Raw genomic sequence first — 27,466 nt, 5'->3', positions numbered from 1 at the left:
ATCTACCAAAAATAAATAATGGTACTGTAATTTGACCCAGAGTGTTTTGGCAGATGCCAAAAATCACTTTCAATAGTCAGTCTGAATAAAGCATTAGACAACTGCTGAAACATTTTCCAAAGAACTGAATGAAAAATTCATAGTCCGAGCTAAAGATTAGGGATTATAGTCAATTCCTATTAAAGACGATTTGAAGAACAATTCTCACAATTCTGGTCCTTTATTAAAAAAATTTTTTGCTAATTATTAGTTCCCTTAGAACCAGTGCTTCACAATAGGATTAAACTGTTTTAAAGATTAAAACATTTTCTTCTCTGTTCTGCTGTTCAATTAGTACCAAGCTTTAACCCAACTGCTTACTTACCAGTCAAAAGAACATTTAAACAATTCATTGTTGAAACATCTATAGTCAGGGTGCATTGCATTCCTCAACCATGTAATGTCAACATAAAATGACAAACTGTTTTTGACACATTTTACCTTAGCATTTAAAATATTTTAACAATGAAGTCCAAATTCTAATAGTTACCTCACAACCTTAATATTCCACAGCATTTTTAACTAATGAATAATTTTGAAACTACTGTATTTTGCAAAAATCAATGTTTATCCTCATGTATTTGTACACTAAAAATTAGTAATACTATTCTGTTACTGTAGCCTGGAATTTTCAATATTGTAAGATGCATACTACAGGTTTAAATGTTTATTTGAAAATTCTGAATTTCTTTTACAATACAGTAATGTTTATACTCAAAGGTTTTACAATGGTTAATGTACAAGAGAAATAAACCTTAAAACTGAATGGAACAATTGTCACCAAGATGAAACAATATATTAAATTTATTCCAGCTTTAAGTCACTGGGAAGCTTTAATATCATGTTATTTGCTAACAGATCCTCCCTTCTAATGTATACACAATTAACAATTGATGGTGCACTTTTGCACAAATGCAATTCGAGCAACTGGTGTAAATTTCAGTCTTATTCATCCATTGCACAATTCATTACTATATAGGGCTAGATCTCTACATTTCTAAGTAACTTCAGCACATAAGGCAGATTAACAGCAAGAGTGAAAATTAGTGGAAGTAAAATTAAGATCCAAACTTTACATGGGACTATTGCATGCCAGGAACACAAATATTTAAATGATGAAATACATATGGTAAAGTTGTTTTCCTCATAAATTAGTTTCATAGCAATAAGTTGTCACATATGCTCATAATATCGACAAATATTTAAACATCTGAATATTCAGGTGTTTCTTTTAAATGAACAACCATTTAAGAGGGTTGTTTTGTCACCATGTACAAGTCATGCTCAATGGAAAGAAAGTATTGGATCTACATTACCAAGTCTTCTGTGCAAGATTAAAAGCAGTTAATTGAATGAGAATAGATATATTTTATGATTTAGACAGAAGTGAATTCAGTACACACTAAATGGGGAGTAGCAAGTTTCCAGTTGTATGAATTTTCCAAATACAAGTTAATCAAGAGTGCATAACATCACAAAAAGGAATCACATCAGAAAGGATGAGCTATCAACAATTTATTTTATAACTGTTATACTTTCTTGTTCCAGGGCACTGCTTTCACTCTGTAGAATTTTGTTCCCAATGGGACCTTAAATCGGTTCTGAGCCTGAAATACAATTAAAATAGAAACAATGCAATGTTATAAATGCACACATTAACACTTTTTTAATTTGATCTCTCTCACATACAGGGATACGAATGCAAAATAAATGACTAAAAATGTCAGCATATAAGACGGTAATTGAATCTAAAAATGTCACCCCAAAACCAGGGGTTATCTTACACACCAAGTATAAAATCCAAACAAAATTCTGTGGTTTGGAGTGGTCCCCATGGTGAAGGAGAACAGCATACAACACTGGCACAATGTCTGCGGTCCTACCACTAAATATTTTTCTACTGAAATTTGCATTTGGCAAGCTGGATTAATAGTAATGTTATATTAAAACAATGAAAATGTATTACAAATCTGTCCAGCATACCTTAAAATTACAGCACAGCAAACAAAGCTAATAGTCATCATTTGCAAACAGTAAACAATCAACCAGGGTCTCGGGGTGTGTTTTGTTTACATCGCCTCTCAGGCCAATCACAATATATCCCTTGTACCCAGGAATAAGTGTGCAATGAGAGGAGGCAGTGCAACTGCCTGATTCTAGAGAAGCATGTAGCAGATATAGACAGTAAAGTTTCAGCGCTAAGTGCAAAACTTGGGAAAGTCTTCTACAATGAGTATAGCTCAAAACCTACATTTAAGTGGAAATTCTAGGGTTGTCTTAAACACGGACATGTATTGTATTCTAAAATAATACATGATCTATTTCGATTCAATCATCATGAATAAAATACATTTATTCTGCTAATAAATGAGAAAAATCACTTAATAAAATCAGAATCTAGTTATTTAATCAAAATAATTAACATATGCTTTCAAGAATAGAGGTGTCTATATATTTTTTCTAATTTGAATGCAGAATTATTTGTCTTTAAACACATGCAACTCATTGTCTGCAACAAAACTTTTTTTTACATCCTTTCTATAGATTTGTAAAGATCAACGAGATTATACTCTACAATATTAAAACAGTAATAAACTATATATTCTGAATAACCTGTAATACCAAATAGAAGTGATAATTCATGGTGGTCAGAATGACTTGATCTGTCCATGGCAGGGAGAGTGGATGAAAACAACATCTAAAAATATAATTGGAGCAGAAATATTGCAAAGCTAGTGTACCTTCTGCATCAGGCCTAGGTGTTGGATATACATTACTGAAGGTGAATAAGAACAGACATGAATAGAATTTTGTGGTGTGACAGAATATATAGAAATATTTTTGGGAGATAAATTGGGAAAAGTAGAGTAGGTTACATACATATACACTCTTTAAAACATCTTATTTTGAAATAATTAAGAATTCATATCTACAGTGACTTTGCAGAAATTATGAAGAATGCCTATGAAGATTTCACAAATAGGTGTTAATTGAATTGACTTGTAGAATGAATGAACTATCGTCTTTAAAGCAACAAGCAGGAGACATGATGTCTATTGATAGCTCTTTGCAGAGTTTTGGAGTGATCACAGAAAGGTCACTAATGGATTCTTGTTGACCTAAAAACAACAGATGACTGACTTCTGTTGTTTGCTGGAGAAGGTCAGGTGTTTTTTTTTGGAAGAGAGAGTCACATGAGCTTTCTGGCAGTTTGAGAGTCTGAGTGTCCCAGACAGAGGAGGAGACTGAACAGTGTCAGCCAGGAGAAGCCTGTTGGAACTGAAACAGAAGCTCCAGAGTGGCGGATGGCTGGAAGTACTGGCTATCAAATGTTTCTCTTGGAATAAGTAGAACAGAAAGGAACTTTGTGGTAACCTGAAAGAAAAGGATTATTACCTGGAGAACCCTGATGGGACAAGTTTCATAAGCAATACATTGAGGTGATTAATGGTGGTACCTCAGTTGTGGAAATCCTGGAACCACAGATCTCTCTCTACAAAACCTACAAGAACCTTCCTGAGCAGTAACCATTTACCTTTCGAGCACCAAAGCCCGGCCTGAAACCAGTGAACTTGGAAGAACGAGAAGTGAGATTGGACTGTGAACCAAAGGACTTTTCTAAACTTAACACACATTATACACATGTGCGCTTAGAATTAGAAGAGGGTTAAATTAGGTTAAGTAAGTTCATAAAAAGAGTTAAGTTAAAGTTTGATTTGTTTTTCATGTTTAAAAATAATTAAAAGCAATTTTAGTTTAAGTACCCATTTATCATGGTGATTGTCTATTGCTGCTGGGTTTTGGGGTCCTTTGGGCTCGTAACAGTGGTGAATGACATATAGGGATCTGATATAAGGCTTGGAGTATGGAATCCAGGCCATAAAGTAGGGAAACATTTTGATCCACCTGGTCAATCTCCTTTGTTGCACCCTTAGTAAATCTGAAGCAATTCCAAATTTCATTATGGCCAAACCATTTCTCACAATTAAGTTTTACCCCTTTGTCTCAATAAAGAATACTGGTTAAGCAGATGCTTGATTTTCAAATTCTGAATCTTCCAAATGGCTCTATGCCCTTGTACCTCTCAAATCTAATCACTTTCAGTAGGCTCTGTTTGAATTATTTTGTAAAAAAAATTACATTAATTCCTATTTGGCCTATTAGTATTTTTAAAACCTCTGCTGCAACTCAAGCCAAGCAAACTCAGACTTTAATACCAAGTTAACAATTTATATTGCTTTAAATTGTCAAACCGGAGTCTAGAATATGGTGCAGACCTCACCTACATTACTGAAAGCCTTGCTGTTTTTTTTCCCCAAATCAAATTTCCAAAGTTCTATATTCCCTTCACAATTTCTATCTTGGTCAAAGAGAGGAGAGGTACTCAGGATTTTAGTCATCTGACCTAATATGATTCTTGGTGGCAATTAGGTTAACCAATATTCCCATAAACCTGCAGTCAGACGAAGTGAGAGGAAACTTCCAGGCAAACCTCAAAGAAAAGCTAGAGGATGCAATCCGCCTCACGGACTCGTCCCCTGAAACCCTCTGGGATCAGCTGAAGACTACCATACTGCAATCCACTGAAGAGGTACTGGGCTTCTCCTCCAGGAAAAACAAGGACTGGTTCGACGAAAACAGCCAGGAAATCCAGGAGCTGCTGGCAAAGAAGCGAGCTGCCCACCAGGCTCACCTTACAAAGCCGTCCTGGCCAGAGAGAAAAACAAGCCTTCCGTCGCGCATGCAGCCATCTTCAGCGCAAACTCCGGGAGATCCAAAATGAGTGGTGGACTAGCCTCGCCAAACGAACCCAGCTCAGCGCAGACATTGGCAACTTCAGGGGTTTTTACGAGGTTCTAAAGGCTGTGTACGGCCCCTCACCCCAAGTACAAAGCCCGCTGCGCAGCTCAGATGGAAAAGTCCTCCTCAGCGACAAGATCTCTATCCTCAACCGATGGTCAGAACACTTCCAATCTCTTTTCAGTGCCAACCACTCAGTCCAAGATTCCGCCCTGCTCCAGCTCCCTCAACAGCCCCCAAGGCTAGAGCTGGATGAGGTCCTCACCCGGGAAGAGACATACAAGGCAATTGAACAACTGAAAAGTGGCAAAGCAGCAGGTATGGATGGAATCCCCCCCAGAGGCCTGGAAGGCTGGCGGCAAAACTCTGCATGTCAAACTGCATGAGTTTTTCAAGCTTTGTTGGGACCAAGGAAAACTGCCTCAGGACCTTCGTGATGCCATCATCATCACCCTGTACAAAAACAAAGGCGAGAAATCAGACTGCTCAAACTACAGGGGAATCACGCTGCTCTCCATTGCAGGCATAATCTTCGCTAGGATTCTCCTAAATAGAATAATACCTAGTGTCGCCGAGAATGTTCTCCCAGAATCACAGTGCGGCTTTCGCGCAAACAGAGGAACTACTGACATGGTCTTTGCCCTCAGACAGCTCCAAGAAAAGTGCAGAGAACAAAACAAAGGACTCTACATCACCTTTGTTGACCTCACCAAAGCCTTTGACACCGTGAGCAGGAAACAGCTTTGGCAAATACTAGAGCGCATCGGATGCCCCCCAAAGTTCCTCAACATGGTTATCCAACTGCACGAAAACCAACAAGGTCGGGTCAGATGCAGCAATGAGCTCTCTGAACCCTTCTCCATTAATAATGGCGTGAAGCAAGCCTGCGTTCTTACACCAACCCTCTTTTCAATCTTCTTCAGCATGATCTGAAACAAGCCATGAAAGACCTCAACAATGAAGACGCTGTTTACATACGGTACCGCACGGATGGCAGTCTCTTCAATCTGAGGCGCCTGCAAGCTCACACCAAGACACAACAGCAACTTGTCTATGAACTACTCTTTGCAGACGATGCCGCTTTAGTTGCCCATTCAGAGCCAGCTCTTCAGCGCTTGACGTCCTGTTTTGCGGAAACTGCCAAAATGTTTGGCCTGGAAGTCAGCCTGAAGAAAACTGAGGTCCTCCATCAGCCAGCTCCCCACCATGACTACCAGCCCCCCCACATCTCCATCGGGCACCCAAAACTCAAAACGGTCAACCAGTTTACCTATCTCGGCTGCACCATTTCATCGGATGCAAGGATCGACAACGAGATAGACAACAGACTCGCCAAGGCAAATAGCGCCTTTGGAACACTACACAAAAGAGTCTGGAAAAAACAACCAACTGAAAAACCTCACAAAGTTAAGCGTTTACAGAGCCGTTGTCATACCCACACTCCTGTTCGGCTTCGAATCATGGGTCCTCTACCGGCATCACCTAAGGCTCCTAGAACGCTTCCACCAGCGTTGTCTCCGCTCCATCCTCAACATTCATTGGAGCGACTTCATCCCTAACATCGAAGTACTCGAGATGGCAGAGGCCGACAGCATCGAATCCACGCTGCTGAAGATCCAACTGCGCTGGGTAGGTCACGTCTCCAGAATGGAGGACCATCGCCTCCCCAAGATCGTGTTATATAGCGAGTTCTCCACTGGCCACCGTGACAGAGGTGCACCAAAGAAGAGATACAAGGACTGCCTAAAGAAATCTCTTGGTGCCTGCCACATTGACCACCGCCAATGGGTTGATATCGCCTCAAACCGTGCATCTTGGCGCCTCACAGTTCGGCGGGCAGCAACCTCCTTTGAAGAAGACCGGAGAACCCACCTCACTGACAAAAGATAAAGGAGGAAAAACCCAACATCGAACCCCAAACAACCAATTTTCCCCTGCAACTGCTGCAACCGTGTCTGCCTGTCTCGCATCGGACTTGTCAGCCACAAACGAGCCTGCAGCTGACGTGGACATTTACCCCCTCCATAAATCTTCGTCCGCGAAGCCAAGCCAAAGAGAAGATTCTTGTCAAAATATTCTTCTATAAAGTGGAATAACATCGGCACGACATTCAGATTTACATAATTTCAGCAAAATTATTTTTAAATTGTTATCGTCTTGCTAAACCTACACAACAGATAACAGGCACTCTAAATCAGTGGACTTTGAGTTTCACTAGGCTATGAACACCTGCTTAACAGTAATGGAAAACTGGAAGCTTTTGAGCTGCACTTATTATGCTGTTCATTTCTTATGATAGGTCAGATCTTCACAGATTTAATAATTGAAAATTCTTACCTTCTTAGCCTGACAATATTCTTTTTCCATTACTTTTCCAAGTACCCATGGTCTCCTAGAAGAACCTGGAACTAACAGAGAAATTTTCTTCACCAACAAAATCAGTAACATGGAAGGCAGTTACAGAAGATTTAAAAACATGTATTATAGCAAAAAGTATGATTGGAGAATGAAAAGTAACTTCCAAGTTTCCCAGATCCCAACCAGCAAAATAAATTAATAAACACAATTAAAATAAATAATATATTAAAAAATTATATAAAGCTTAAAATTGTAAAAGTGAATGTTCTCCGAAGCATCACACAACCCCTTGCTGAAGGTGGGAGCAAACATTCAGCCAGCGGAGTGCCCTGGTTATGCCCTTGCCTGCAGCAGCTGTTTGAATAAATTTGAATAAAATTGATTTTGAATAAAATGGTGGTGCTCAGGATGAAGAGCTGGCCGACTCGCCACTGAAGCGACTCCCAAAGTGTCTCCCTATCCCTGCCTAGCAACAGCATTTATCTTGTTGAGTATTAAGTATATTATTATAGATTTATCTGTAAATTTGGGAAAGGAGGAATAATCATGATGGAGGCAGGGTTAGCACCATGTTGTTACAGAACCATGCACCAATGGTTCCAATTTAAATTTTGCAAATTATGGGAATTACCTGATTAAAGTGAACTTTGCATAATTAAGGACGACAATACTGATTTTATTTTCCAAATTACTTTATATTTTGCACTGCCTTCTGTCTTTTAAACTGTTAATTCTTAATGCAGGGATATTAGTTAAGCATTGAATTAGTTTCTCAGGCAACTGGAAAATTTGCATGTTCAGCATGAACAATCCCCGTAGATGCCGGATACTAGGGATTTTACAGTAATTTGTTAATTTAAGGATTAAAGTCAGATCTTATTTGGCTTGAATTAAGGTGCCACAGAGGATTTAAAAAAAAAATACTAATAGGCCAAATAATAGGAATTAATGCAATTTTTTACAAAATAATTTACAGGAAGATTCAAAAATTATAGGTGTAATTGTGGAGTACTTCAAATATTCTAACATTGTCATATGAAGAATTGCTGAGGTATTTTGATAACTTGATCAAAAAGGCAAAGAGGTCTCCAATTTAGCTTTAGAGAATGAATGGCGCTGCACATTAACTTGCTCATTTTGGGATCATTAATTGAATTACCATAGGATAGGTGAAAAAGCAAGGAACAATCAAGCATAAAAACAAATAGCAAGTGTACATGTACCACAGAAAGCCTTTGAAAAGGACAAGTTTAGGGTATGAAGACATTCTTTCAGGGGCTAAGGAAGCATATACAGTAAAGAAAGTATTTTTTTCAGGAAAATGGATGACATGGAAATATTAACATGTAATATCATGTCCAAATCTAGAGGTTGGCTTCAGGAACTACTGAAGCCTTTCTAGTTAAAGTACTTCCCAAAGTGATGTTAGGCATAGAGTGAGGGATTTGAACCCATGATGAAGAATCAGAAGTTAAAAATGAAGTTGGCGTAAAACTTGGTGAACTGGAATGGAAAATGGAATTCAGGTTTGCTTACCATCTGTTGAGAAGTATAAGCAAGTTGCTGCAGAGCATTTTGCAGGCAGTATATACTACTACATGTGATGAAGAGTCAAGTTTGTGGTTCCCAGTCCACCAACAAACACACTTCAACCTGGATAATGTTAAAGTGCATGAATATTTTTGGGAGTTTACCCAATTTTTAAATTTCGGATATAGCACAGTAACAGGCCCATGAGCCATGAAGCCAAAATCCATTCACGTGACCATACACTGTTCTTGCAAAGCACAGAACTAATAATGAAAAGTTTTAGAGACAATAATCAATAAAATAATTAGGCTATTTTTATTTCCAAACATTATGAAAGTCGATGGAAATTTGAGTTAATGGAAGCATTTAACCAAATCAAGTTCAATGATGAAGTAGTGTAGATGATCAAGACTGGAAGTGCAAATGATATGTACTAGGATTTTCACTTAAGATAAATAAGATTTGTTAGTCCATTGAATTACAGGATTAGTAAAAACATGGATGCATAAGAGATTGGAGAGAGTCAATTCTGTTGCCCAAGGATTAACATTGGAATAAGACCCTTTATTGATAAAGGCCAAAATGTGGTAAAAAAATATTTAATTTCGAAGATTACAGATTCAACTCAACTCAATAGTGTAGTGAAGACCATGGAGAACATACATTGGTAGCATGGGCATCAACAAGGCACATCGTTTAAATCAATAGTGTGTAATGATAAATCTTGTTAAGATCAAGAGACAAGCAAAAAAAAAGTACAATTTTAAAGGAATTACATATCAAAAGCCTGGCAGCTATGTACACAAATCCTTCAAGATTGGAGGGAAGTTGAGAAGGGTGTTAAAAAGGCAGACATAGTATTTGCTTTTTCAAGAAATGCAAGAAGCAGAACAATTTGACCAAAACCTTAATAAGTTATCAGTGTTATTTTAAGAGTCAGTCTTTTTGGCCATTTGATCACCATTCAATGGACCTCCTCTCCGCCATTAGTCTGAATCTCAATTACCTCCCATGACTCACCCAACATCCCTAACCAATCTTCAGCTGAAAGAAGACATGACCCTCCCTCCAGCCCCCCTCACCCCAATCTGATTCAAGAGCTGCAGTATAAGAGCTTGCAGAGGAAAGCCAGCTTGTGCATGGGTTAGACAAAGTTATTTTATTTAATTTTTTAGCCTACCACATTTAATTTATAGTGTACATGGCTACTAAAGGACACTAGACACTAAATCACTCAACAATTAAAGATGGTTCGTGTCTAATGGAGCTGTTAGTTTTGATGTGTTATTCAAATTTTCTAAGTGATTGAATTTTACTGAGGGAGTTAATCAATAGTCACAAATACATGAGATTTAAAGTTATTGAACTGGAATTTACTTTGTGGACACAGTCTGGGACATGACAGGCAAAACCCTTCCCAACCATCGAGTACACCTACAGGGAATGATACCATCAGAAAGCAGCAGCAATCATCAAGGATCCACACCACCCAGCACACCTTTATTCTCACTGCTACCATCAGGAAAGAGGTAGAGGTGCCACATGACTCACACCACCAGGTTCAGGAACAGCTGTTACCCCTCCACCATCAGACTTCTCAACCATAAACTCAATCAGGGACTCATTTAAGGACTCTAACTTTAGTATTTTGTTGTTTTTCCTCTCTGTATTTACATTTTTTTATTTGTTTAAATGTGTACATTGCATAGTTGTTTTTTTTGGACTACTAATAAGTGGTAATACAGCCTCGCCCGCAGGAAAAAAATAATCTCAGGGTTGTATGTGATGTCATGCATATGCTCTGACAATTAATCAAATCTGAAATCAGAAAGCATAATCACAATCATTGCTCGAGGTATTATACTTTGAAATAGAATCAATAATTTCAAAACTGGTCTTCAATATTTCTTTTTGGTGCACAGCCAATAAATGATAGGTCAACAAATATGCATGTTGGACAGATGCAATTTGTCATTAAATTATTTCTTCCCAGTGACTGCTCCACAGAATATCAGAAGTTATTTACAACATCAAGAACAGAAGGGATGAGTTGCTTTTAGTGCATAGTTATTTTGATTTGCCCTAAGGCTAGAGCTGGATGAGGTTCTCACCCTGGATGAGACATATAAGGCAATCGAACAACTGAAAAGTGGCAAAGCAGCAGGTATGGATGGAATCCCCCCAGAGGTCTGGAAGGCTGGCGGCAAAACTCTGCATGCCAAACTGCATGAGTTTTTCTAGCTTTGTTGGGACCAAGGAAAACTGCCTCAGGATCTTCGTGATGCCACCATCATCACCCTGTACAAAAACAAAGGCGAGAAATCAGACTGCTCAAACTACAGGGGAATCACGTTGCTCTCCATTGCAGGCAAAATCTTCGCTAGGATTCTACTAAATAGAATAATACCTAGTGTCGCCGAGAATATTCTCCCAGAATCACAGTGCGGCTTTCGCGCAAACAGAGGAACTACTGATATGGTCTTTGCCCTCAGACAGCTCCAAGAAAAGTGCAGAGAACAAAACAAAGGACTCTACATCACCTTTGTTGACCTCACCAAAGCCTTTGACACCGTGAGCAGGAAAGGGCTTTGGCAAATACTAGAGCGCATCGGATGTCCCCCAAAGTTCCTCAACATGATTATCCAACTGCACGAAAACCAACAAGGTCGGGTCAGATACAGCAATGAGCTCTCTGAACCCTTCTCCATTAACAATGGCGTGAAGCAAGGCTGTGTTCTCGCACCAACCCTCTTTTCAATCTTCTTCAGCATGATGCTGAACCAAGCCATGAAAGACCCCAACAACGAAGACGCTGTTTACATCCGGTACCGCACGGATGGCAGTCTCTTCAATCTGAGGCGCCTGCAAGCTCACACCAAGACACAAGAGAAACTTGTCCGTGAATTACTCTTTGCAGACGATGCCGCTTTAGTTGCCCATTCAGAGCCAGCTCTTCAGCGCTTGACGTCCTGTTTTGCGGAAACTGCCAAAATGTTTGGCCTGGAAGTCAGCCTGAAGAAAACTGAGGTCCTCCATCAGCCAGCTCCCCACCATGACTACCAGCCCCCCCACATCTCCATCGGGCACACAAAACTCAAAACGGTCAACCAGTTTACCTATCTCGGCTGCACCATTTCATCAGATGCAAGGATCGACAATGAGATAGACAACAGACTCGCCAAGGCAAATAGCGCCTTTGGAAGACTACACAAAAGAGTCTGGAAAAACAACCAACTGAAAAACCTCACAAAGATAAGCGTATACAGAGCCGTTGTCATACCCACACTCCTGTTCGGCTCCGAATCATGGGTCCTCTACCGGCACCACCTACGGCTCCTAGAACGCTTCCACCAGCGTTGTCTCCACTCCATCCTCAACATCCATTGGAGCGCTTTCATCCCTAACGTCGAAGTACTCGAGATGGCAGAGGTCGACAGCATCGAGTCCACGCTGCTGAAGATCCAGCTGCGCTGGATGGGTCACGTCTCCAGAATGGAGGACCATCGCCTTCCCAAGATCGTGTTATATGGCGAGCTCTCCACTGGCCACCGTGACAGAGGTGCACCAAAGAAAAGGTACAAGGACTGCCTAAAGAAATCTCTTGGTGCCTGCCACATTGACCACCGCCAGTGGGCTGATAACGCCTCAAACCGTGCATCTTGGCGCCTCACAGTTTGGCGGGCAGCAACCTCCTTTGAAGAAGACCGCAGAGCCCACCTCACTGACAAAAGGCAAAGGAGGAAAAACCCAACACCCAACCCCAACCAACCAATTTTCCCCTGCAACCGTGTCTGCCTGTCCCGCATCGGACTTGTCAGCCACAAACAAGCCTGCAGCTGACGTGGACTTTTTACCCCCTCCATAAATCTTCGTCCGCGAAGCCAAGCCAAAGATTTTGATTTGGACCACAGTAAATGCTCAAAGGAAACAGACAATCTCAAAAATCCCAGAGAAAACACAGAAATTCATGAAAATGTTTCATTTTGTAATTTATGTGGTAGCAGTGGTCAAAAGTTAATAAAAAAAACCTACCCAATCAAGAAACCATCAATCCTCTTTGAAGCAAAATATTCATTCTACTCAATTCATAAAGTAGATTAAAACTGTATCACTATTTTAAAATTGGGAATAGAATGAAAAATATGGCTTGGGGCAAGAAATCTGACATGGTAACATCCAGTGAAAATATTCTGTGATCTTTAAGGCTTTACAGTCATAACATAAATCCATCATCATCCTTTTTCAAAGAAGGATGATTCTCTATTCAAACATTTCCAAACATTATGGCAAATGTATATTTTGGTTCTATTTCTTTTTAAACAGGTCTAAGTATTTTGCCTTGTTTTAATCTATATTAAATTATTATCCAATCATTTTTCTTTAACTTATTAATTATTCTTTTGCTCTCTCTTTTCCTATTTGATCAATGCTTTATTAGGACTTAGAACAGATGAAAATGAACATGCAATATAATTTTGCTCATTTACAAAGTAGAACTCCCAGCCCACATTATTCAGACACTCACTTAAAGTAATCCTGAGCACAACTAACAATCTGATCATTCCAATTTGACGCTGCTCATTCATTGTAGGTTTAATGACAATTTGATTCTAGACCATGGTCCAAACAAAAAACTGAATTCCTGATACAAGATGAAGGACACAGAACAACATCAAGGGGGTTCTTGTCCAAACATGACAACAAGCTCTGCAGCAGCAAAAAGACTTTAAAATAAAAAAAAAACAAACACCACTTGTTTAAAATCACATCTTGCACCAAGTTAGATACTTGTGATTACGGGATGCAAATCATTCCAGTACTACAACTTTGCTACTGGATTTCCTGAGGAGAGTGTACTAGTTTTAGCCAACCTGCTAAATAAATGACCTTCCTCTACCCCAAGGATTACAAAGGGGATGTCTGTCACAAAGGCATAATCTTTCATTCCATTTACAACTCTCCAGAAAATGCACCCTATGCCTGCATGCAACAAGACCCAAATACCAATTAGCACAAGAGATTAGATCAATCTGTGAAACAAAAATGGCAGGTAATGAAAACCTACAATAAAATAGTCTACCCATTCTACATTATGTTTCCTTACACCAAGCCAGCTTTGAATCCAAAAGGTCATCTCAGCTTGGATCCCATGCAATTTAAACTTCCACTCTCACCTGCCATGCAAAACCTTGTCCAAGACCATGCTAAAGTCCAGGTGGAGAATGTGCACTACTCTGCCATCATCAATCCTCTTGGTTATTTCTTAAAAAATTTGTAGGATGGTAGAAACTGAGAAGAGGCCAGGAGAAAGGAAAGAATTGAATAAAGAGTGAGGGTACAGGAGAGGGAAGAAAGAAAGAGCTATAGCAGTGGTTCCCAACCTTTTACTTTCCACTCACATACCACTTTAAGTATTCCCTATGCCATAAGTGTTCTGTGATTAATAAGGGATTGCCTAAGGTGGTATGTGGGTGGAAATAAAAAGTTTGAAAACCACTGTTTTAATCATTTCAAATTGATTCATTATGTGCACAGTTTCATAACTCCAAAGGAAATGGGCCAATGACAATTTTTCTCAAGCAAAATATTTCAGTAACAATTGGGTCTAGAGCAGTGATTCTCAACCTTCCCTTCCTACTCATACCACCTTAAGCAATCACTTACTAATCACAGAACATTTATGGCATAGGAAATACTTAAAGTTATATGTGAGTGGAAAGTAAAAGGTTGGGAACCACTGAGCTATAGGAAAGAAGACATAGGGAAAGATGGGTGGGGAGGGGGTGGCTAAAAGAAACCTAAGAAGCCAATGTTAATGCCATGTGGTTGGAGGGTGCCCGGATGGATTAAGAGGTGTGGCTCATCCAATCTGCGTGTAGCCCCACACCAGCAGTGCATGAGACAAAGGACAGACACGTCAGCAAGGGAATGAGGCAGTAAATTGAAATGGACACTGCAAGACCTACTGAGTTCCTCCTGCATTTCTGTGTCTTTACTACAATCACAGCATCTGCAGACTTTTGTGTTTCACTCTTTTTACCTCTGAAGCATATACCTACTCATGCTCAAGAAATTAACTTGATCCAGATGACTTAAATCTGATGCAAACCTCCTCTTTCATGACCAGAGTCTGATAGGCTTAAGGAATCAATCAACCTGGGTTTCTTGCCCTTCACCCTCAAAACAATATGCAGTGCCTAAACTTTTGCTAACTTTCACCTTTAAAAAAAAATCCCATTTTATACCTTTCTCATCTCTTGCAAACATTTGCACCATTCCTTTCCTGGACCAAACACACCAATGACATCATGAAAAAAGCATGTCAGCACCTCTGCTTTCTCAAGAGTGTGCAGAGTTTTGGTACGACATTGAAAACCTTGGCAAACTTTTACAGATTTCAAGTGGAAAGTGTGCTGACTGGCCTGCTATGAGGGGAACAAGAGGAAAGTCCTGCAAAAGGTAGTGGAGACAGCCTACTACATTACAGGCAAAACTCTCCCCATCAGTGAGAATATCTACATCAGGGGTGGGCAACCTTTTAAAACTCACATTTCATCTTAAGTATTCTCTATGCCATAAGTGCTCTGTGATTGGTAAAGGATTGCTTAACATGGTAAGTGAGTGAGAAGGGAAGGCCGAGAACCACTGCTGTAGACCCAATTGTTACTGAAATATTTTGCTTGAGAAAAATTGTCATTATCCCATTTCTTTTGGAGTTATGAAACCATGCACATAACGAAGTATGATTAAAACAGTGGTTTTCAAACCTTTTCTTTCCACTCACATACCACCTTAGGCAATCCCTTACTAATCACAGAACACTAATGGCATAGGGAATACTTAAGGTAAAATGTGAGATTTTTTGAAAAAAGAGGCTGCCCACCCCTGATCTACATGGAATGCAGTCACCAGAGAGCCCCAGCAATCATCAAAGATCCACATCACCCAGGATATGCTCTGCTTTCGCTGCTGCCATCAGGAAATTGGTATAGACTTGTTCTATCACGTTCAGGAACAGTTGCGACCCTCCTTCACTAGGCTCCTAAACAATAAACTCAGAGACTCCATTTAAGGACTTTTACTTTGCACTGATTTCTTGTTCACATTTCTCTCTATTATATCTTTTCTTGAGTAGAGTTTTTTTTTCATACTACCGATAAACAGAAATTCTACCTGGCCCGCAGGAAAAAGAACCTCAGGACTGTACATGATGTCATGTATGTACTCTGACATAAATCAGAACTTTGAACACAATCAATTACCACAAGTACCTGCCTAAGTGTTCCAAAATCAGCATTTTCACAATTAAAGACTGTAACTTGAAGACCAGTCCCATCATCTGCCATAATTATTTTGAAATTAAGTGAGGTACGTTGCCCTGGTCCCAAAGTGCTTCCTCACTGTCACATCTCGTTCCGTAAGAGGAGGTCTAGTGTTGCACACTCTCTAATTGGGCCCTCGATATATTGTTTGATGAAGCTCTCTTGGATGTACTCAACAAATTTTATCCTATCCAAGCCTTTGTATTATGGATGCTCACGTCAATATTCAGGAAGTTTACATCTTCCCAGTAATACGACACTATTAATCTTACAGCTATCTGCAATTTCCCTACAGATTTGCTCTTAAAATTCCCAATATTTGAGGGTCAATAATACAGCTCCAAAGTGTTCATTCCCTTATTTCCAAGTTCTCCCCATATCACCTTACCAGACGATCTTCCCTTTAAGCACTGCTGATTTGTCTTCCCTCATCAATAATGCAATCACCCCCTCCTCTCTTACTGCCACTCTGTCGTCATACTTGTGGCATCTGTAATGTGGAAAAACAAGATGCCAGTCTTGCCCTTCTCTCAGCCATGTTTCTGTTATGGCTATGGAATTCCATTGTCCCAACCCAAATCACACACTAAATTTGTCTGCCTTACTTGTCATGCGTCTTGTATTTAAGCAAATGCAATTTAAACCATGGGTCTTTTCTCTCACTTTGCTGTACTCTTGCCAACCCTGTCCACTACATTTGCTCTAAGTGGAGAATTAGGCCCCAACTTCTCCTCTGCCTTATCTCTGCACTTAGATCTACCCATTAATCTCGTTTAAACCTTCCAAGGAGCACCAACTTCCTGCAGGAATACTAATCTCCCGCCTGTCTTTTTTGTACAGGTCACCTCTTCGCCGAGCCACCTACTGATAACTTATTCTATTGACCACAGCTTCCAGACCTGTGATCTCTACAGCTAAAGACAGTAGTGTTCAAGAAAACTACCAGTTTTATGTTTCTCTTCAAGTCAAATGCTCTACTAATATATTGCTACTTCTTTATTGTCAGCGATTTGAATCTGAATTTCTTGCCAGTAATGCTGAGGCCGACTCTTCACCAGAAGGAAGATAGCTGGTCATGGTAACACATGATCAAGCTCTGAAGGGTAATTAGAATCTGAATTGTTGACCTTGCCCATCACTTCAAACAGTAATGGTGTTACAATGGGCACAACTATGCTGTTTGCCATTTCAACTTCAAGAACAAATTTATTGTCAGAGTACATACCTGACATCACATACAACCCTGTGATTCTTTTTCCTTACGTGCCAGGTAGTATTTCTACTTATTTGTAGTGCAAAAAAAATCTGTACCCAAGAAAAGATATGTGCACAAAAGAGGGAAATGTAAAATGTAAACAAACTGACTGCAAATACAGAGAAAATAAATATTCAATGATAATGTGCAAAATAGGACTCCTTAAATAAGCTTGAACGATTCTGTTGTTTAGGAGCTTGACGGTGGAGGGGTAGCAACTGTTCTTAAACCTGGTGATACAAGTCAGTGTTCTAGTGGCAAGTTCCTAATGGCAACGGTGCGAACAGTGCATGTCCTTGGTGGTGTGGATCCTTTTATGGTTGCTGCTGCTCTTAGACAGCAGTGTTCCATTTTGATTTTCTCGATGGTGGGGAGAGTTTTTCCCCATGATGTACTGACCTGTGTCCATTACTTTTCTGCTCAGACCAGGCCAAGAAGCAACTGATCAGCACACTTTCCACTACATATCTGTGGAAGTCCGCTAAGATTTCCAATATCATAACAAACTCCACTAGCTCTTGAGGAAGTAGAGGCAATGACATGCTTTCTTCATAATGACATTAGTGTGTTGGGACCTGGAAAGGTCCTCTGAGGTAGTAACTTAGAGGAATTTAATTTGCTCACCCTCTCCACTTCTGATCGCTGGATCATACACCTCTGATTTTCCCTTCTCAATGTCTACAATAATCTCCTTGGTTTTGATATACTAACAACAACCTCTCACTCATTCAGACATTTTCAATCTCCCTCCTGTATGCTGACTCCTCACCCCCTTTTATAAACCCAACTACTGTGGTATTATTAGTTAATTTGTAAATGGTGTTGTTGTTGTACCAAGCCATGCAGTCATGGTGTAAAATTAGTATTTTGTCTCACATTTAATCGAGTCCACGCTGCTGAAGATCCAGCTGCGCTGGGTGGGTCACGTCTCCAGAATGGAGGACCATCGCCTTCCCAAGATCGTGTTATATGGCGAGCTCTCCACTGGCCACCGTGACAGAGGTGCACCAAAGAAAAGGTACAAGGACTGCCTAAAGAAATCTCTTGGTGCCTGCCACATTGACCACCGCCAGTGAGCTGATCTCGCCTCCAACCGTGCATCTTGGCGCCTCACAGTTTGGCGGGCAGCAACCTCCTTTGAAGAAGACCGCAGAGCCCACCTCACTGACAAAAGGCAAAGGAGGAAAAACCCAACACCCAACCCCAACCAACCAATTTTCCCCTGCAACCGTGTCTGCCTGTCCCGCATCGGACTTGTCAGCCACAAACGAGCCTGCAGCTGATGTGGACAGTTACCCCCTCCATAAATCTTTATCCGTGAAGCCAAGAAAGAAGAATCTAAATCAAAGAAGGTTTCTTGTTAATGTAAATGCAAGTGGCTTAAGGATCTTACTACCTTTCTAAAACTTTATCATCTACATGCAACTTTTTTTTCCAGAGTTTAAATTACTCAATATAATCTTTTTATTTTTAAATATCAATTTCAGCAGTCTTCAGATCCCACTAATTTATAATCCACAAAGGATTCAGTATTCTCCAGTTTATCCATTTAAGTATTGTTTCCAAGGCAAATGCTTGAATATCCTTACATAGAGAAATTAGATAAAACTTTTACAAACTATTCTGTCTTGATTACCAAGTTATTCTCTTTATTCTAAAAAGGTAGAAAATGCTCAGGTTTATCCATCTTAAAATACTGATATAATGTAACATTAGAGTGGTGTTTTGAATGGTTTGTGTACTTAGTTATTGTTTCAACTTCCCATTGATCATTTTCTTGACTATATTTTTTCAAGACTAAAATAGTTGTTTCATCTCCATCTCAATTTTTTTTCCCTTACTATTTTCAAGTACCATCTTCAAAAGCTTTATTAATTTTGCTCTGTTCACCATTCTCCTAATAACTTGCAAAATGCATTCAAATTCTGCTGGAGAGTGTTCTTGTCCACGCTGCAACATCAAAACTTTTTTTGTGGATATTGAAAACAGATAAAATGCAATTATATAACAAATGGTAACTGTTGTTGATGAGATGCAAAATATCTAAGTGCAAGTACAAGTCCCAAATGCATAGGTACACAGCATAAAACTACATAACCTTTATATTGAGTTCCTACACAAAATTGTGTAAAATGATAACTGTGTATTAAATGCATGTTCACCTATAAAATCTAAATTTCACAAAATTCACTCAAGCCAGGGATTTTTTCTTTTTAAGAAATGGCCTAATCTTGATGATTCACCCAAATTTTCTTTTAAAAACTTGGCAACTTGCAAGAGTCCAAACAGGAAAATGAAAGTAGGAAATGACATTCTCATGTGTGTAATTTGCATTGAGATCATTGTTTTACAAAAGAAGGATCTTTCAACTATTACGCCACATTTTAATGAAAATTTATTTAAAATAGAAGTTCACTCACCAGATTTAAGATCCAATGACCCCAAAGATTCTGAATGCAAGAAGTAAAGGGTTGGGCCAACAGTAAATAGGACATAATTATCATGACGTTCATCCAAGATAATAAGCACCAAATCTCCAACTTGGAAACTGAAACAGAAAGTAACATAATTTCATCATTGATTATTACTTGTTTTAGTAAAAAGACTACACTGATGGGTTTAAAAAAAAATCCCAAGAAAGTATTAAAACAGTTCAGAACACACGTCCATTTTCCTATTTGGATAAAACCTCTTGCCACTGTAGACATGAAATTCGAGTGCCCCACAGCAGCGAGAAGAATGGAAGACACAAGAAAAAAAATGTTCAGCAAAACTTAATGGATAATAATTTACTTGACCACGCAATGCAATATAAAAGAGATTGGAATATAAAAGGAAAGGAGCTGTATTTAGACAAAATATGACAATAGTTGATAACACAATATTAAGAACAAAGGAAGGAAAAGGAGAGGATTTCTCCCAATGTAGTGCAAAGGCAAGCTACAATTGAACAGAACTGAGAGAAAGTTAAAACACAATGCTGAAGAAACTCAGCAGGTCAAATCAAGTACTTTATAGGGCAAAGATACATAACTAATATTTTTGGCTTGAGCCCTTCATTAAGGCATGAACAAAATGTAAGCAGGCTCCTGAATAAAATTTTGTTTGAATGAGGTATTTTTGTGAAGAACTTGTTCATTTTTTTCTCTAGATTTCTGCGACTCACTCAACTTGAACAGCAATAGATGTGCTTGAAATTTACCTCCATGCCATGCTAAAGTATAACACCCCATCTGGTGGCTAAAAAAATAACTAATAAACTAAAGCACATGAACATTCAAATGGCAGATGGTACTAAAATTTAAATTCTTCTACCATCTGGTTTATGGTTATGTTAAGGTACAGTGCAAACATCTACAGTTTATATTTCCAGCTTTGTCTTGATCCAGCTCACCAGCAGAGCATTCTGCATGTAATAATGTGACAATAATGTGACAATAATGTGACAAAGGTTTTGATTAGATTTACCAAGAAATTGTTGCAGCCACCCCTAACTGAAATTTACATTTAATTATTTTATTGTTGTTACTGTGTAATTTATTTGAAGTCATGATACATTTCTATTTCTCTAAAAACTAGGGTCTTGTTGAGCGCATTTATGGTTTTCAGAAAAATAGAAATGTATCATAACTTCAAAATTAATTACACAGGTACACTATAGATACAGGTACACGATCCTTTATCCGGACATCTAAAATCTGGAAAGCTCCAAAATCCAGCAAGTGGGGACGGGTGGTTGGGGGAGACTGCTGGGCGGTCATGGGAGATGGCCGGGTGAGACTGCCGGGCAGCCGAGGGACCGGCGGTCGGGGGAGGCGGCTGAGGGACCGCGGTTGGGGGAGACAGCCAGGTGGCTGAGGGAGCGGCAGCTGGGGAACTGGCGGTTGGGGGAGACGCCTGGGTGGCCGAGGGACTGGCGATTGGGGGAGGCGGCCGAGGGACCATGGTTGGGGAGGCGGCTGGGCGACTGGAAGGGGGTGGGGCTGGATACGGCAGCACAATTTGGGTGGGTTTTCCAAAATCTGGAAAAATCCAAAATTTGGAAAACACTGTCCCCCAAGGGTTCCAGATAAAGGAGCGTGTATCTGTATTTGCACTTAACATAATCATAAATGCTTTTAGTGGGAAAATTAGCATTTTTAAAATAGGATTGGGTGTAAGAGATCAAAGTTGCTGATCAGGTTCAATAATCAAATTCTAAATTAGGAAAGGAAGAAAATAAAACTATTTAATGTTGCTACTATATGCAAATCCTAAAATATGTGGTGGAAATGAACATTTAAATTTTCAGTCTTTTCTTTAAAAAGTTAAGATAACTACAGTTTTCTCACTTTGTCTCTCTCACACACACATCAAAAAAAAAAATTGATAAACTGCTCTTTAAGGTCCCCACATTTTCAGAAGGTACCTTATACCTAGTGTTTCAGCCAGAAAACATGGAATGCTGTGAAGTTGGGGTACTAAAACAATTTACTGTCATTAAATATATGTTAGGAATGATTAAATCTGAAATCATGCCTAATTATTGCCAACCTCTCTGGCCCCAACAAAACACTTTCCCTGACAAATCAAAAGCTCTAATCAATAACCAAATGCCTTTTCGCTTTAACCAGAAAATACTTACTCTCGAATAGCTATTTTGTCAGAATGTCTGGAAGAAACCGAGGACATGCTCTGTGACATCTGAAAAAAAAATAATCAAAGAATTAAACAATAATTCAAAAAAATCTTCACAAAATTTAATAACGTAAACTATAAAGGTTATATAGCACAAACTATATAAACAAAGCATAAATATATGGCTTTCCACAATTTAAAATTAACGTCATTGGATTAGCAGATTTTTATTGATAGCTGATGTCAGAGTAGGAAAATAAATCATGTAGAAAGAATAACCCACAACAATATTTTGAAAGTAGTTTGTAGAAAACTTGAAGGCCTTTGAGGTTCTGAACTTCATAGAGACACTGGAATATTCATAGATAGATCAAGGTAGTTGCTGTGCCCAAATGCAAATACTCAATTAAATCTTGATGCAGAGAGGCCACTGATTACTTCATTCGTATTAACGTTAATAAAACTCACCCCATCACTACCAAAGTAAGAGTTGAACAGATTAAAATTCCAGGTAATATATCTAGGTGCCACCATGCTTCCCCTCCACCATCAGACTCTTGAACAACAAACTCAGATTCATTTAAGGTCTCTTACATTGCACATTATTTATTATTGAATATTTATTTTTCTGTATTGCAGTCAATTTGTTTGCACTTTTTTCCTTGTTTACATTTTTCTTTTGTATACGCACCTTTCCTTGAGTAAAGTTTTTTGCACTACCATGGAGAAATTCTGCCTCGCTTGCAGGTTAAAAGAATCTCAGGGTTGTATGTGATGTTATGTATGTACTCTAACAATAAGACTGAATTTTTAACATATTTAATTGTATTACAGTGATTTTTTTTGTCTGTGTGCTTTTCATCGGTGTTGCGCAATTGCTCAGCAAAAAAAGGTGTAAGGCGCATCTTCCGTCTGATAGCCTACAGGTCACCCTTGTGCAAAGTGTAGTACCCAATCAGGGTTATGTGAAGCCATGGATTGAAGATGGTGGATTTTTTTTTAATTACAAGCAGATTCTACAAATTGGAATTTATGGTTGTAAAACTAAAAACAGTGGGCACTGCAACTAAAGAAGGCAACAGGAAACCACTTTAGTATTTTTCCCCACATATAATCATGAACTCAACATTGACTATGGGCTCAGCTCAAAGATGGAGCCTTCACTGAAGGAGAACAGGGAAGTCAACAACTACAATTCAGAGGATCAGAGATCGTGACAGATGGAGAGACATGATTGCCCATGCCAAACAGCAAGGCACCTGATTGCGTGCTTTTCTCTTTCTCTCTATTTATGTTTGGACTTACTCGCATATCAGCAAAATAATTGCCAAACAACAATGAAAATGGTAGTGAAGAGGGGAAGAAATCAAAGTGCCCAGAGTTTACTGCTGAAGGATAGGACATCAGCATTTCACAGCATTCATCATCAGTCACACCTCAAGGTGCTTTTTAGAATTAATTATTTCAAAGAATGTGAGGCATCAACATCTAAGCTATTGTGTGGGTATAATTTTGCATCTTCAGAGTGATTTGAAATTTGGAGGTACAGTGCATACATTACACCAGGAGCCATATATTTGAGTATCCTATTAACAGATTAGAAGCAACTCCCATTTGAATAGCATAAAGAAAACAACAATGGATACCAGGAAAGGTTCAATGTTTATCCAAAATTATAAAATAAAAGAAAGAGTCCACTAGAATTTTATTCACTTTGTGCTAACTTTCATCCCGACCTCAAATTCATGTGGTACATCTCTGGTGACACTCTCCACATTCTTCATCTCTCTACCTCCATCTCAGGCAGAAAACTTTCTACAGACATTTCCTACAAACCTACCAACTCTTCACAACTACCTCAATTAAACTTCTTCAAATCCAGTCCCCTGTAAGGATTCCATTCCTTTCTCTCAATTCCTCTGTCTCTATCAGATTTGCACCCAAAATGAGGTCTTCCATTCCAAATCATCTGTGATTTGGCTTTCCCTCTACCACCCTCCTCGTGTCCACATCTACTCCATTTTTTGCACATCTGCCCTGGACCTCTCTGCCCCAAATCCCAACAAAACAGGGTTTTTTTTGTCCTCACGTATCACCCCACCAGCATCTGCATCCAACATGTTACATCCTCCTCAATTTCCATCAGCAACAAGATGATCCCACCACTATACACATCTTCCCCTCTCCACATTCCATAGGGACTGTTTCCTCCGTGACTCCCTTGTCCACTCATCCCCTCCCACTGATCATCTCCTTGGCACCTTCCTTGTGACTGAAGTGCCATACTAGTACCCACACCTCCAACCTCACCACCATTTGGGGCCCTAAACTTGTGAATCTGCAGGAGTAATCTAGTACATCCTGTGCTCCCGTTGTAACCTTCACTACACTGGAGAGATTGGTCACAGACTGGGAGATTGGTTCACTGAGCACCTTCTCATCTCCCAGTGGCCAACCATTTCAATTCTGCACCTCACTCTTGCACCATGTCTTTCCATCATCTCATGTACTGCCAAACCAAAGCCACCCATAAATTGGAGGAATAACACCTAATATTCCATCTGGTGGCTCTCCAACCATAATATTGACCTCTGCTTTCTGCTCGATCTCTTCTGGTTCTCACGCTCTTCCCCATCCTGCTGTGTCCAGCTCTCCACCTCTCCATTCAGAGCTATCCCCAATTCCTATTTTACTTTGCACCCCTGCCTCCTTTATCCACCTATTATCTCTTTCTTGTGGACTTGCACTCCTCCCCCTACCCCTCCCCACCATTTTATTAAGGCACCTGCCTACATTTTGCTCATACCTTGGTGAAAGGCTCAAGCTCAAAACATTGGTTATGCATCTTTATTTTTGCTTTTTAAAGAATGCCATTTGACCTACTGAATTTCTCCAGCATTTTGTTTTTACTTCAATTACTCCACTAATCAATTTCTGGATGACCAAGGCTAGTGAACAAAAAGATCAAAAATGACAGAGGAATTGAACAAGAATGTCTGCAGCTGCTGAGTGCAATATGCAAATATGCTGGAGAAACTCCACAGATCACACAGCATTCACAGAAAAGTAAAGGGCCACCAATGCTTTGGACAGGTATTTTGCAGAGGAATATTGTCCATAAACAAATTTCAAATCTGATATATAAACATTGTAATTAAATGGTCATAAATAGAGGCAAATTCAAGATTGTGATTCATGACGAATCCTTGTCACCATTTCCCACAGCATTCACAGAAAAGTAAAGGGCCACCAATGCTTTGGACAGGTATTTTGCAGAGGAATATTGTCCATAAACAAATTTCAAATCTGATATATAAACATTGTAATTAAATGGTCATAAATAGAGGCAAATTCAAGATTGTGATTCATGACGAATCCTTGTCACCATTTCCCACAGCATTCACAGAAAAGTAAAGGGCCACCAATGCTTTGGACAGGTATTTTGCAGAGGCAAATTCAAGATTGTGATTCATGACGAATCCTTGTCACCATTTCCTAAGAGTTCTATGCAAGGCTTTATTATCGCAACAAAATTTGGAATCTTCACCGAGTTTAAATCAAAATCTGAGTTGTCTAATCGCAGACAAGAATCTTTCCAAGTAACATTACATGCTCCTTCACAAAACTTTCAGTTCAGTCTGATAAATTTAAGCAATAACTACTTAACAACTTCTATTATTTATACAATATCTACTAGAGTTGCAACAAGCATTATGATCGGTTGGACCAACTCACAGAAACAATGAAATTTAATAAAGTTAAAAGCTCAACAATAAAGTAACAAGCCAATTTTATAAGGAAATATTCACACATTTAAGTGAAAAAATTCCACAAAGAAAATTGGAGTTTGGAAATGTAAACGTATTGCAGAAAAACACAACCACACATAATACTTCCAAAATGAACCAATCACAACATCAACCATATTTTTCATTTAAATATTTTCACTCAGCTAATATTTTGGAAAAATAGAATGAACAAAGAATATAAATGTCAGTATAAACAAAATATTTCCTGAAGATTGCATGTATTCCATACTTGCATTTTGAAAACAGCACTTTTTAAAAAGGGATTTTTTTTTTTAAACAAAATTATACATTTATTAATTTCCAAAGTAATATTCTTCAAAAGCACTTAAAATAGAAAGAATTACTTTTCTTGAGTCAAGAATTATTAGTTATCTGGTAAAAATGTAATTACTTCTTGCTCAGACTAAAAGCAAAAAAATGGCTATTAAAATAAAGTTAACCTTGGTCTACCAATTGCTGGAAAATGTTATCCCTTTTGGTTCCTAAAGTCCATAGAAGCTATAAATTTATAACAATTACACAGTAGAAAAAATTGCTTACCTTATTTGTTTCTTTACTCTGATAACTTTTCAAGTAATCAAAATTACTGTGCGTGATATATAAATTATTGCACCTTGTTAAATGTTTGATATTGGATTGGAACATAGCATTCAGAAGATTCGATAGAACATCAAGGTATTTTATTTAATAGTGCATTCCAAACACTGGCACCTCCTGGACTACATCCTGGTGCGAGAAAGTGACAAACGAGATGTGCTCCACACCAGGGTCATGCCTAGCGCGGAATGCCACACTGACCACCGGCTGGTTCGCTGCAAGCTCAACCTTCACTTCAAGCCAAAGCCCAGGAACAATAAAGCCCCCAGAAAGAGGTTCAATGTTGGAAACCTGCAGTCAGACGAAGCGAGAGGAAACTTCCAGGCAAACCTCAAAGCAAAGCTCGACGATGCAACCCGCCTCACGGACCCGTCCCCTGAAACCCTCTGGGATCAGTTGAAGACTACCATACTGCAATCCACTGAAGAGGTACTGGGCTTCTCCTCCAGGAAAATCAAGGACTGGTTTGACGAAAACAGCCAGGAAATCCAGGAGCTGCTGGCAAAGAAGCGAGCTGCCCACCAGGCTCACCTTACAAAGCCGTCCTGTCCAGAGAAGAAACAAGCCTTCTGTCGCGCATGCAGCCATCTTCAGCGCAAACTCCGGGAGATCCAAAATGAGTGGTGGACTAGCCTCGCCAAACGAACCCAGCTCAGCGCGGACATTGGCGACTTCAGGGGTTTCTACGAGGCTCTAAAGGCTGTGTACGGCCCCTCACCCCAAGTCCAAAGCCCGCTGCGCAGCTCAGACGGCAAAGTCCTCCTCAGCGACAAGAACTCCATCCTCAACCGATGGTCAGAACACTTCCAATCTCTTTTCAGTGCCAACCACTCAGTCCAAGATTCCGCCCTGCTCCAGCTCCCTCAACAGCCCCTAAGGCTAGAGCTGGATGAGGTTCTCACCCTGGATGAGACATATAAGGCAATCGAACAACTGAAAAGTGGCAAAGCAGCAGGTATGGATGGAATCCCCCCCAGAGGTCTGGAAGGCTGGCGGCAAAACTCTGCATGCCAAACTGCATGAGTTTTTCAAGCTTTGTTGGGACCAAGGAAAACTGCCTCAGGATCTTCGTGATGCCACCATCATCACCCTGTACAAAAACAAAGGCGAGAAATCAGACTGCTCAAACTACAGGGGAA

General features: G+C 39.5%; 1 protein-coding gene across 2 annotated transcripts in view; it reads right to left on the bottom strand.

Moving 5' to 3' along the window:
- Positions 1-690: 690 nt before the first annotated feature.
- rb1cc1 (RB1-inducible coiled-coil 1) overlaps positions 691-27,466 on the bottom strand; it is a 168,746-nt gene continuing 141,970 nt past the window's right edge. Inside the window, exons 20-23 of one of the 2 annotated variants that reach the window (XM_069921504.1) lie at positions 21,929-21,987; positions 19,725-19,852; positions 7,177-7,241; positions 691-1,646 (exon numbers count right to left, since the gene is read on the bottom strand). In XM_069921504.1, the coding sequence (XP_069777605.1) occupies positions 1,569-1,646; positions 7,177-7,241; positions 19,725-19,852; positions 21,929-21,987 (330 nt within the window). In that variant the 3' untranslated portion in view covers positions 691-1,568. Of the gene's footprint in view, positions 1,647-7,176; positions 7,248-19,724; positions 19,853-21,928; positions 21,988-27,466 lie in introns of both variants that reach the window. The other variant, XM_069921503.1, reaches the window with a different exon arrangement.

This window comes from Narcine bancroftii, chromosome 2 (assembly GCF_036971445.1).
Source record: "Narcine bancroftii isolate sNarBan1 chromosome 2, sNarBan1.hap1, whole genome shotgun sequence".
NCBI classification, from domain to species: Eukaryota; Metazoa; Chordata; class Chondrichthyes; order Torpediniformes; family Narcinidae; genus Narcine; species Narcine bancroftii.
This window is presented reverse-complemented; position numbering and strand designations above follow the sequence as displayed.